We start from the raw sequence: 13,785 nt of genomic DNA on the forward strand, positions 1-13,785 counted from the left end.
TTTCATAAATTCAGTGAACTAAATTGGAGAGAAGAAAGGGGGGGGGGCTTCATTTTGGGACAAATTACTTTATTTTTCATTCTATTCATATTGATGAGAGACATTTGAACCGCACATACTTTAAATGTCCTTGTCCCATTTGATTTCAACACCCTTTATTTGAAAATTTCTTTCAACGCCTATAAATCAACATATTATATAAAGTTGTTTATAGCCATGGCGTAAAGTCAACCATCAGATAAATTCACCCAAAATCTTTGCAACTGGTCGATGTTGGAATAAAATGAAATCTAAACAATTTCTTAAAATAAGGTAAACAATATTTTCCCAAGAACTTGTTTAACCGCGCTTGACCATACCTTCCTTATTAAGGGGAAAGAGGCTGGAGCTATTCACCGGTTACCAGTTAATAATATCCAAAAATAGTGGTAATAAAGACCCAATTTTTTGGATCTATGTACTTGTTTAATTTTCTTTGATATTGTCGCTATGAAACGGGGTTTATATCTTTGAAAATACTGAGAATATTTTGCCAAGCTAAGATAGAATATTCTAAAGAGGAAATTCCAGTTGTTCGTCAGTTTGTTATATATCAATGTTATACATTAAGATACGCATATTCATCAAAGAATGACAAATATACTGTGTATAATAATTCAATTCTCATTTAATATTTAAAGAATTGTTGCTTTTAACGATGTTCATATGTCTAAAAAAAAAAACGTGTACAAAGATATTGTATTGAAGAGGAAATTCTAACTATTCCTTGATTCTGTAAAACATTTTGTCAAATCAATGATAAACCAAAATACTGAAGATAATCATGATGATATAAAACAAACACAAAAACATACAGAAAATGAAAACCATTGAACTATTTAAGCTTACACGCATCTAATTGTATCTTAGTCGTGTCAAAGGTCAACTTACTTTTTCTCATCATTACTGCAGAATAACGATACATCACATACCCCAATGTATTCAAACTAAACGGATGGGAACAAAAATATCAATTTTAAATCATTAATTGACTACTTATATTCAATTAAATAAACAAAAACACTTACATTAGCATTGTACTTACATTAGCACACATTTGTGTCGTAGGTTATCAAAATGTCATAGGTTACTCGTGTGTAACCTTATACGTGTCGTAAGTCCCGGCATAGTGCGCGAACACACACACACACACACATACGTGTATCGAGTCCGATCTGGGGACCCTGTCATAACATCTTAAAATGGGGACTCAGAGATTTCATGACATATTTGGCATTGTTCAACTCATTTTACTCTGTAGGTATCCTGATTTAAGTAAACAGAGTGAGTCTTTGAGCTGGGCTGATATGTCCATGAATTTAGAAAACGGGGACCCGGAAGTGCCAATCTGGGGACTTCTGTGTAAAGTTAGGGGACCCAATTCCTCATAAGCAAACAGAATTGAGGACCTAACCTCAGTCGTTCATACACAAACAGAGACAAATGGGGACCTATTCATGAATTAAAATTTTTGGGGTAGCATGGACCTATGAATCATACATGTCATTAATTTTATTGACTGGGTTCTAGGGCAACATGTGGTTTGTCGGACCCATGAACCAAACTGTTTGCTTGGGGTCGTTAAGCCGAAGGCAAACAGTTTGGTTCGAAGGACAAAACACGTTTTTAAACCAAATATTTTTAGAAACTACCAAGCAAAAATTTCTTGACGAGAAAAAAAGAAAAGAAAAAAGGTAATCAGACACTATTATTGTGGGGGCACAAGCATCAAGGAGCTAATTTTTTCTCTAGTATACTATATATCGGCAAGATTATGGGGGCACGGCCCCTTGGGTTTCTACGGCCATGTTTGTAGCACCCGGTACCGTAATTAATGTTGTGTACTTGAATAAGAAAAACGTACTTTAACCTGAGGACCTTATACACATTGTACACTTACACAAAATAAGAGGTTCAGAAACTTGGACCTTCTACACGCGGCTAAAGTTTAAGAGAAATTATACAAGATAAAGATATAGAAACTGAAGACTATATATAGCCAATGAAAGTTTGAAGACTTACACAAGACAAGGGTATATATAGAAAACTGAGGACCTTTTACACAAGGTAAAAGTTTGGGGACTTACACATGGTAAGGGTACCTACAGAAACTGAGGACTTTATACACAAGGTAAAAGTTTGGGGACATACACATGATAAGGGTACCTACAGAAACTGAGGACTTTATACACAAGGTAAAAGTTTGGGGACTTACACAAGAGAAGGGGGATAGAAACGGGGGACCTTATACGCACGGTAAACGTTTGGGGACTTACATATTGTAAGGGTACCTACAGAAACTGAGGACTTTATACACAAATAAAAGTTTGGGGACTTACACAGAATAAGGGTATAGAAACTGAGGACCTTATACACACGGTAAAAGTTTGAGGACTTACACAAGATAAGGGTATAAATAGAAATTGAGGACTTACACAAGATAAGGGTATATTTAGAAACTGAGGACCTTATACACACGGTAAAAGTTTGGGGACTTACACAAGATAATGGTTTATATAGAAACTGAGGACCTTATACACAGGGTACAAGTTTGGGGACTTACATCAAATAATATGGTTTAAACAGAAACCGCGGACCTTATTTACACTGAAAAATTTGGGTACTTGAAAATAATAAACTTATATTCAATTTAGGACATATTACAGTACATGCACTTGATAAAAGTACAGTAACATGAGGATCTCATACAAGGGTATGGTTATTAATTAAAATTGGAGACTTAATCAAACTTAATTGCACCTTTTTTACTTTAAGAAAAGTATGTGATACTTTGGAATTTTTTCATGTAAAATCAAATCATAGTAAAACTTCCTACAACACTTTCAATGTTTGCTACACACGTCATGCAAGGCTTGTGAAGCACTGTTCAATCATGCGAGTTCTTTCTATGCAAAGTATGTATTTACATAGTGATAGATCTGCTGCAAAAACTTCACCCTGGGACAGTGCTAACTATGACTCAAATACAGACCGTATATCATATTTATTCCTCCTTTAGATCAATGAGCTACAAATTGACTGCATGTCCCTTATTCACACCAGACACCATTCTCCTGGACCTGCTCACATACTGAGGTATTAAATTATTGACTGACAAAAAAGTACTGAACCATTCAGTCAATACAAACAGTTTACGTAAAATGGCCGATGGGTATCATGTTTAAATCTTCTGATTTAAATGTTGTCTGATCTACTAAGCAACAAAATGTTTAAATTTAGGTAAAAAATCAAAATTTATTATCAAATGAATTTAACAAATTCAATTGATAAAATTCTATTACAGTTTCAGTTGTAAATACATTATCTAATACTTCTGATGTTCATTCAAGTCAGTTGTGTTCGTAGATACTTGATCTTCAACATTGCATGAAAACAAACATTTATTACAATACTATAAAAAGTAAATTTCCAAAATACCTCCAGACAAATTTTTTCTTGAAAATACATGTGTTAAAGAATCTGACTTTAAACTCATCATCATTCATACAATTGCCATCATTTCATTTCAGATATAAAATTATATCACATGACCAACTGATCAATATTACATGTACCTGTAATATGCAAATCAACATATTCTCTGCATTTTGATTAAACAATGTTAACAATGTGCCCATGGGACAAAATGCTCACCTGAGTAACTATGACCATTCTTGTTTTTAATCAGATTTTTTTCCCTACACATTCCTATGAAAAACTTTTATTTGATTACCCATTGAAGCCCAGGAGGTAGTGGGGGGTGGGGGGGGGGGAGGGGGGGATTAATGACTAGAGCAATCTTGAATCTATGCTTACCATAGGATGCTTCTATATAAATATGACTAATCATTACTTTTTTATTCATGGGGAAAATAGTTTTAAAGAATTTTGCTATGTATTCCTGTGTAAAAATTTGACCGCCCATAGTTGTCCCACCCTACCTCAGGGCCACAATTGGACCAAACTTGATTCTACACTACCTGAGGATACCTCCATATAAAATGAATTATCATAGCTATGCTGTTCTTGAGAAATAGATTTTAAGGATTTTTCCTATGTATTCCTATGTAAAACTTTGATTGCCCATAATGGCTCCACCAGTACCCCGGGGGTCATGATTTGAATAAATTGAATTTACACTTTGTCAGAAAGCTTTCATTTAAGTTTCATCTTTACTGACCCAAAGGTTCTTGAGAAGAAGATTTTTGAATGACAACACCCAATTTTACTTTTTCTTAATTATTTTCCCTTGAAAGACGGTGTGGCCCTTCATATGCACAAACTTGAATTCCTAATTTGTGCCAAGTTTGGTTGAAACTGGCCCAGTGGTTCTGGAGAAGAAGATGATATTGTAAAAAGTTGACAATGATTGATTGATAGATTGATTGTATGTTGTTTTACATCCCGTTTGAGATTTTTCAGTCATATAGAGACCTCACCATATACCAGTGAAGGGCTTCAAATTTAGACCTTTACTCGGAACTTAGGGCCATCAAGCAGTGAGGGATCTTTATCATGCCAACACCTGCCATGACACGGAACCTCAGTTTTTAAGGTCTCATCTGAAAGACCTGAAACTTTTATTTCAATGTGCTGAGCGCTTGGCCATGGAACAGTTGCTACCTATTTCTTATTGACTCAGGTCAAGTCGCAGCAGGGATTCGAACATCCGACCTTCCGGTCACAACAACGACAGACAACAGACAAATTTTGATCAGAAAGGCTCACTAAAAAGCTGAAATTTGTCAAAATCTATTTTGATAATGATTCAACAAATTCTGTTATGTACAATTTATGTAAATTGTAAGAACTGTAAACAAAAATATCATTTTTCATACAGATACCATCAATTGTAGTGAACAATCAAAGTAGTATCGAAATCAACATTTTCTCTGTTTTTAAATTAGATTGTAGACTTGGTCTCTTACATTTCTCCAAGTTCTTTTTGAAAGGTTTTTATCTTTTTTCAAAACATTTGTTACATCATTTTTCCCAGGTACCTTCAAAATGGTAATAAAGTGTGAAAAATGTTTGTGAATGGAGTTCATTTCAGATGAAGTCCATGGCTTTTTCTGTAACTTCTGTTGCTTGGATGAAGACTCATCCATTTCTCTGGAGCATCCGCTATCAAATACTGCCTCCCTCTTCCCTAAAATCAAGTTTTCAGATTATAATTTTGGTTAGTAGTATGGTATGTGTATAGATAATGCAAATTGCTCAGAAAGTGGTACATCATGACTGGCTAAATATTTTGAGAAGAGTGAAGTGATTTTTATCATATGAATGCGATTTAGGAGAGTGGTTGTTTACATATTTATGTGTACTGGTAATAAATACTTTCATTAATTGAATGGTCTGTGTACTTGAGTGGTTAACTATGCACAAAGTTATATACTTTGTTCTACTAGGAATTTAATCTCAGCTCCCCCATCTCCATTCAGAAGACTTTTGTGTGAAGTACAATGTCTTTCATACTGGCAAAGTTCACTCAATGCAAATAAATTGTGTCCTGAACTAAACCTTGCTCTATTCTCGAGTATAATCATCCTGATTGCCATTCATAAACTCCATTTCAAGTCTTGAGAACTACACATTTCAATGCATGTAGTCCATGTTGGGCTTATGCTTACAATACCAAGTAAAGAAACTTGATGCTCAACATTGTTTCATGCAGTGTGTATACAGTACCTGGAGTCACAGTTTGGAAATTCTGGTTGTCTTGACTGTCATCTATTTCCTCCTCACTCTGATCCTCATCATCCACACAAGAAACACAAGTACTGGCATCAATATCCCTTACTTCCTCTGGAAAAAAATGAAACTTGATTTTAAAAACACAAATATTTAAACCAGAATAAAAAGTGCCATTTTATGATATACACACATGTTCATAGGTCAAAACCTTTGTAATGTGAGGTATGAGCCTCCACCTTTTTGTTTTAAGTTTTGCACAATTATCATAGGCCTTGGATCCCTGATTTTATGGCATTAGTAATGAAAAATTATATTAATTCTTACAGTTACTGCCAAGATAAAAGAAATGCTGTGGTCATAATTCTACATTAAAACACTGTAAGTATAGAAAGTATACATATCAAACTTCCACAGGGTGAATAAATATATGTACAGTAAAACATCCCTATAGCAAAATACTAAGGACTGACCATTTTGCTCTCATAGATGTAATTTATATTGTTAAGTTGTCAACATGGTTTACAACGAAACAGAATGAAAATAACTTTGCTTTAACATGTTTAACGACCCTCTCTACACTGAACACTAATTTCAGGGTACTTTTGTGTAGTTAGACCGATCCACCACTTGATATAAAATAGAATAATTTGCAATCTGCATTCTATTACATAATTTATAAAGATTAATTCAAGCATTCTAAACACTATATTAGTCCATGATAGAGTTATTAAAAACTTAATTTGCATGTATTTTTCCCATTTGAGTTAGCAAAATTTGCCATTTCAGCAGGTTTGTTTATATATGCTAAATTCATAACCTAACGTAGCAAGAAATGAGGTATTTCATTGGATGACAAGAATGAACCAATTACATCACTTTGGAATGTAATGGTTTGGACCATGGATATTTGCCTGGATAGGTCAGTTGGTAGAGCACCTGCACTAGTGATGCAGGAGTCTCAGTTCGATACCTGGTCCAGACATACATTTTCTCCTTTCTTAGTACGGGAAATTCCCAATCTATTTTTAGTCTGAAGTAGAAAAACTATGTGAAACCCACTTTTTGTTTAACACAAGGTAGTAAACAATAGATTGTCCATCTAACCAACAGTTCTGACACACTGTAGAGCACCAAATTTTTTTGATACCTTATTTTTGCAAGAAAGTCATATGGTATTTATTAGCAAGACAAAATTTTTATAGAAATCTGTATATTGTTGAAAATAATCCTTAACATTAAAAATACATGTAAGCAGACAGTCTCAAGTCATTACATAAAATAAAGTTCTAAAGAAAAAGAAGTGATTTGCAGCAGTAGTGAAACAGTGAAAATTTCATACCAGCATAAAATATATTCTAAAGAAAGCTATTGAGTTAGGGTTTGTTTGGGTAACCATAAACAAATATAATAATACACTTTTCGTTATAGGTCCAGCAAATTTGCTGTATGTATAAACACTGTACATTGACTATTTCACAACTTCTGAGCTTATGTATTCATTTAAGTTTCATATAAGTTAGAGAAAGATGATCTCTAAGATGAAATTCGGTAAATTGCTTCAAAACTGTTGTACTCGGGTTGTAACCATAGTCTTAAGTTAGCATATTGAAGATAGATAAATTATAAATTTGCTTTTCTCTGAGTGTTAAGTTCAATAAAAAATTCTGGTGATAAGTTTCAACAAAACAAGAACATAATGCACAAAAATAAGACCTTTCCATGGATTTGTATTTTTTGCACTTCTTTTGGACATCTACAGATAAAAGAGTCATGCAATCGATATCTTATTTTTGATTCAGCTAACATAAAATATAGCATTGCAAATGAGCTGAAATTAGATTGAATATTTACATGTGTATATTCATCCACCTCAAATCACACATACACACACAAAAAAAGCATGCAAATATGGCTTCATTACCTTTCTTCTCCAAGGATACATGTTACCAGGCCCATAATCATACAACAGTTCTGTATCTGGAGGTATTAGTTTTAGAGAGTAAAAGCAAATAACTGGCTTCTCATCTATCTCAATGACTTTTGGCTTACAATTTGGATGAAGATGATCATCGTTTAACAGGCGTCCAAACGAACCGTCTTCCTCTGAAGCATCAACCCTTAATGAAAAAAAATTAGCACCATAAAATTCAGCCTAGCTTGCATGACTATGATTTTATCACTGGAAAATGCTGATAAATAACATTATAAAAGCAAGATTTCTGGAGCTACAAATTCACTTGTACATGTTGTATGAACTACATGTAAATTATAAATACATTTGTATTTGAAATGACTTGAAAACAGGATGCAACTTGGAAAAAATCTTGCAGATTATTTTGCACAAATACTACAAATAAAAATATGGTATTCAAACCTGTCTTTGCCCTGAGTAACCGAACGTAGCAAACTTGTGATGAGATCAACAGTTTTAGACATAGTCTGACATTCCTAAGTAATCATCAATATTTCATATAAAATTTTGAAAATCTTTTTTAATACTGTACAATAAAAATAAGACTTTTCTCGTTGTTTTTTTTAAAGATAAATTTCAATAATTCTAAGGATCATTAGCTTTTGTATCGTACGTATGGTTCATAAGCTCATGATCAAGGTGTCGCATTCCAAACACCAGCTACCTACATATAACTTGTATGCAATTTTTTTCACTAAAAGAACTTTAATTCTACAGTCTTCATGAAAACTCAGTGGTCCGAAGACCGAGGCCAGTGAATTTTACGGTCGGGTCAGTGAAAATTCAAAATCAGGAAGTCCGATGGGCTTGTAGACTTTTTGTAAGTCACATTAAACAGAATGTTGGATTTAAATATTCTAAATGTTGTATTGCTTAAATTTACCATCAAAATAAAAATAAGTTTAAAAAATAGCACATAAAGTAAGTGTTTGGACATTGTAGTCTGTTTATTTCGTAAAGAACGATAACTATACTTGTAATTGTCCAGATAACTTGTACGTTGATCACGTGAATATTAAACGAACAACTTGTAGAAACAACAAATTAAAATGGTCGCGTTATGTATCGCACCGCACACCGGTAATTGCTGCTTTATTGCATTGTCCAATTAAAATGAACTTCAACAATTGCAGTTATCTCTGATTTTATGCAATTTCTATAGTTTATAGAAATAATCATTTACATTTGATGTTAGTAGAGAAAACTACTTCCTAAGGTGCACTCAGGCTGTTTTCATGTTTGTGAAAAATACGTGAATTTGTAGTCTTGTTGTTTGTGGGCAAAGAGAGAGAAAATACTGTGTACGGTGTTGTTTTTCTGTATCGACAGAAAGGATGTCTTAGGGTGGATATGGATACGAGTAATAACCATAGTTTCAGTAAATTAATTGTACAATTTTACAATGCATTCCATAATGTATGTGATAAACATATTAAAATTTAAGGGGCCAGTAAATTTCACTGTGGGACAGTAAATTCAGACAGTTCACTGGTCCGACTGGCCAGCAAATTTTAAATGTTTTCGTGAAGACTGATTCTATGAGGAAACCCTACTTGTATACATAATATTGTTTGACTACCTCAGTGTGCGAAATTAACCATGGACCGATAGACAATGTCTATAGAAAATCGAGTCGGTCTATAACGATCAAAATAGCTATAGACCGACTTGTCTATAGGAATTCTGAGTAAAAACTGGTCCCCGACGCTTATTAAACATATGAGTAGTGGTCTATAGGAATTCTGAGTAAAAAAACTGGTTCCCTCGCCACTTATTAAACATATGAGTAGTGGTCTATAAGATTCTGAGTAAAAAACTGGTTCCCCGCTGCTTATTAAACATATGAGTAGTGGGACCAGTTTATATGTAGTATGCTGATGTTTCTGTTCACCCTTAGCTGTAATAAAATGTTCCACAATGTAATTACAAATCATTCGAATCAGATTATTCCATTTTCAACAGGGGGGGGGGGGGGGGGGGGGGTCAATATGATATTTACTTCAATGTACGCATTTTTGTGCAAATTCGGAATGTCCTTTTTGAACAGTTTTAAAAATATATGGAAGGTGCACGCACTTAAGTCAACGGAAAGCGGTCAGTACAACAAGTTCCAGCAAGGCTAAAGTCGCAGAAAATCATGAGAAAATGAAACGTAAATGTGACTTAGATGAAGAATCAGGCAGTGAAACTGAGCTGGAACAAAATGAAAAAGAAAACGAAATTCTAATTGAAAAGTTTGACCTGCATGAAATTGAAAAAGAATATAATTAAACTATGAACAGATTACCAAACCGAATATGTGTCTACTATTTATTTTTAAATACAATGAATATTGCATGATAAATTTCGGTCTATAGGAATTTGTTGTGGTCTATAGGAAATAAAATGACTATATATGGACCGAAAGTCTATAGGACTTTAAAGTTAGTTTCACACACTGCTACCTTATGAATTTCACCTCAGTAGAAGACCAATAGGATTAGTTTATTGGACATGAAACTTGTGAAGTTGATATCAAATAGACATAAATTAGGATGTAAAAGTTCAAGTTTTTGACCTGCTTAAGGTAATTAGGTTTGCGACATTTTGATAAGTGGCAAATAAAGTCATGTTGCATATCAGTATGTTCAGTAGGAATTTATCTTTTAAAAATTGACTTTTAAAAAAAATCGCCCGTGTCGTTTTTTGAACCAGATGGGCTTATTTTTGTGATGTTTTACATTTTCGGATCTTTGTACAAAAGGGAATACTAGTGGTATAAAAACTACAAGAGGCAAACTTATGGGGTAAAAAGCTGGTAGAATTATTGAAAAGAGTATTATATCTATAAGATTATCCTAATTGGTAGAAAATGTATTTTAAACTAAAAAAATAGCACTTTTTATATCCTGAATGAAATTTAAATTGCTTGTCATGGCAACAAAAAATGTATATTGAGCAGCTTTATAAGGTCTACGTCAGAAAAAAATTACTTTAAACATAATATTTGGACCATAAATATTTAAGAAAGCATATAGAATTACTACCCACCAGGCTTTCTTTCCATGGTAACAGATTAAAAAAGAATTATTTCATTTATGCGATTTGTCACTTTGTTTATAATTGTACAACTTTTGAAGAGTGCATTGAGCATTTTCATGAATAAGATACAATTCCAGCCCACAAATGATATTTTAATATATTTATTTGTCAAGTATTGTAGTATCACATTTATTAGAAATTAAGATGTGAGTTGTTTTTTTCTAAATTCAATACAATACAATATTTTCAATATCCCGGCGGTTTTCGACGGTCCTGCTTCGTCATAAATTCTGCGTTACATTAGCCCGAACCTGTCTTATACTCTACATCTTTGAAATAATATCCATCCCCTTGTTCCATTGCTTGATATTTGTTTACACCTGTAACCTTTGCGACAATATAAAGTATAGAGGGGGGGGGGGGGTGTAACGTAAAGTTAGTAAAAATGGCACTAATAAAATCTGTTTTATGTCGACGTTATGCAGATATTCCTCAGAAAAAATTAAGACTATTTAAGATGTACTAGAGAACACCCTTTTCTTATTTTTATATGATCAGATCAGTCGAGTTTTCTGTATTTCAAAGTTCATGCGATAAATTGATCTATCAGCGCAAGTAGATGTCATAGCATTGAAATATATATAGTGCAAGTGCATATGTAATTAGAGAGCATTGTCAGATTTATTTTAAGAAATGCATGTAAATCTTGTCTTTGAGGATACTATTCACAAACAATGATCGATTATAACAGTATCAAATTAAATCCTGCTTTCCCTACTGAGCAAGATTCGCAGAGATTACATGGTCACAACATAATTTTAATGGTTCAAATCAACCGTAGCGCATACTACATATGTATATATATAAATTGTAGACTTTTATAATATCAAGGAAAATAATTCATAAATGATCATTGAGAACATTATTATTATTTTGTAATAGAGGGTTACACATACGCCGCTTGACACAAGTTTGACAACGTTAGCAGATCATATAACAAGTAAATATATTATGACATTTTCCCTCGATTCAACTATGACGTGACGCATTTTTCATTATGACGTCATAAAACGCGAAGTGCACTGAGGTATATCCAGAGTTATTTCCCTGTTGTTGCAAACCTTACCTTAAATTAAAAGTAATTTATGGAAAGAGGTGGTAAAAGTTTTTAACCTGTGTAATTCAAAGTAATTTACATTTCATAAAATACAATGTAATTGTTTAACTTAAACATTAGGGACCAAACTCTTTAATGAAATTGTGCAATAAAAATAATAACCAGCAAAAATTCTTACTAAAACACTTTCTCCTTTAAATGTTAATTCATAAATGATTATGTATGTATCATATGCTAATTTGGGTCCCACTGTCCCTAATTCCATATTTGTTTTCCATTCTCTCACCAGAGGGTGCCTACGCAAGCTTCACTTTCACCTCTGTTATCGTCTGATAAATAGTTCGGCTAACCACATGATCTCGCACGGACAAAATGACGTCTTTGACTCCAGCAGAAGGCACGTTTCTGATCTTTGTGCAATGTCAGATTTTCATCATTATAATCTCGCTAGTTTTTTAATGTAGAGTCCATAGTTACTAAGTGAAAGTGAAATAATACATTTGACAAGACAAAATAGTTCCATAAATATGGAGGTTGCACTAACGTAATTCAAGCGTTTCGATACCTACCAATGTGTTTTTAACTCATAAATGTATGTTTTATTTATGAAATGATGCAGATTTATTTTATTTTCAAAGACGCTCTGTTTTACAAAATTCTTGTAAATTAGACGATAACAGAGGTGTTGTGGAGCGTAGCGCCCTCTGGTGAGAGATTGATTTGTTTTCCTGTACATTTTGTTTTTTTAATTGCATTCATGGAGGCAAGCAATTATCATATAATGTGATTACAAACACACATAAGACACTACCCCAAAATTTAGTTAAATTTGACTTAAATTGTGTTTACTTGAACTTGTTTAAGTTAAACAATTACATTGTATTTCATGAAATGTAAATTACTTTGCTTTGCAAGCGGCACGTTGCGCCTTGCTACGCTTGCTATTATTATATGTTCATGTTTTTTACAGTGAATAAAGCTCATGTTATGTTTATATCATTTTCATATCAACATTGTGACATCACATGGGTTTTAATGTAAACAATGTAATTGGTAAAGTCACACGAAGTGGATTCGAATATCTAACAGTATAAAAACACAAACTAAAACACTGTGTAAATATGGGATAGCTGAATAATGAATTTTACCCTGAAAGTAATCCAGATAAAGACGAAAATTCAGCTCATTTTCTCCCTTCAAATTTACACACCATGCTGACATTAGGAACTCTCGGATTGTTCATAGTGAATTCACTGAGTTTGAGTAACGCCCGTGTTTATCTTGCTACATTGCAAATCATGAAACGAATTCTTTTGTTAAACTGGGTCCGTAGGACATCATTTTAATGATAGAATGTTCCATCTATCTTCTTGCATGCCCTCAAGGGCCTAAATTTGGTCTCAATAAATTTTATCTTATTGTACCAGGACAATGCATTTCATGTATGCCTGATTAATTGTTTTCATTGAAAAATATTCTTATATTTGTTATTCATAATATATTTATACATACAATATGGCGTAATATGGGCACAGCATTAATTGCATCTTATTGACTGAAAATGGACACTAACATAGACATGACCTAATCTGTGAATTTTAAAATATGCCTTCATTCACATGATATAAGATTTATACTGCTTTGTCTTAAATGATTATTTTATAATTTTTATTTCCTCCATTGTACAGATTTTTGCTGACCTCATTAATGGGTGCAGATTTATCTATTATGCCCGAATAAAAGTCGTAGTAGAAGTCCATTTAAATGTAAATATATCTTACTACATAACTTCACCAATTTATCACAAGAAATTACCCGTACCATCACGTAGCTGTCTAGCCTGTCAGTTGTCAAGGAGAATACGCGGGTATTAAAATGAAAGTTGAATGGGGAGGTGAATACCGATCCCGACCAGAATCAAGACGAAGAAAATCAGAAATTT

At 33.2% G+C, this 13,785-nt stretch overlaps 1 protein-coding gene across 4 annotated transcripts; it reads right to left on the minus strand.

Moving 5' to 3' along the window:
• Window positions 1-817: 817 nt before the first annotated feature.
• Window positions 818-13,776, minus strand: LOC125677634 (uncharacterized). Of its 4 annotated transcripts, none has more exons than XR_008800455.1 (4): window positions 13,665-13,776; window positions 7,655-7,850; window positions 5,728-5,844; window positions 818-5,188 (listed from the first exon to the last, which is right to left on the minus strand). XR_008800455.1 is itself a non-coding variant. In XM_048915776.2 (4 exons), exons 1-4 carry the CDS (start codon window positions 7,673-7,675, stop codon window positions 4,938-4,940), a joined length of 429 nt encoding a protein of 142 aa, XP_048771733.2. In that variant the 5' UTR covers window positions 7,676-7,890; the 3' UTR covers window positions 818-4,937. The 4 variants fall into 4 exon arrangements, 1 of the variants encoding a protein (XP_048771733.2); XR_008800457.1 differs by having other exon boundaries at window positions 5,728-7,486; XM_048915776.2 differs by lacking the exon at window positions 13,665-13,776 and adding an exon at window positions 7,447-7,486 and having other exon boundaries at window positions 7,655-7,890.
• Window positions 13,777-13,785: the final 9 nt, after the last annotated feature.

This window comes from Ostrea edulis, chromosome 2 (assembly GCF_947568905.1).
Source record: "Ostrea edulis chromosome 2, xbOstEdul1.1, whole genome shotgun sequence".
In the NCBI taxonomy this organism is placed as follows: domain Eukaryota; kingdom Metazoa; phylum Mollusca; class Bivalvia; order Ostreida; family Ostreidae; genus Ostrea; species Ostrea edulis.

What these genes read in the sequence shown, in the direction of transcription:
- LOC125677634 (XM_048915776.2), bottom strand. Translation starts at nt 7,675, where the DNA reads ATGTATCCTTGGAGAAGAAAG. An exon ending in TGTATCCTTGGAGAAGAAAG is followed by an intron (nt 7,487 to 7,654) that starts GTAATGAAGCCA and finishes TTTTATCTGTAG; the next exon opens with ATGTCCAAAAGAAGTGCAAA. An exon ending in AAATACAAATCCATGGAAAG is followed by an intron (nt 5,845 to 7,446) that starts GTCTTATTTTTG and finishes ATTTTTTTCCAG; the next exon opens with AGGAAGTAAGGGATATTGAT.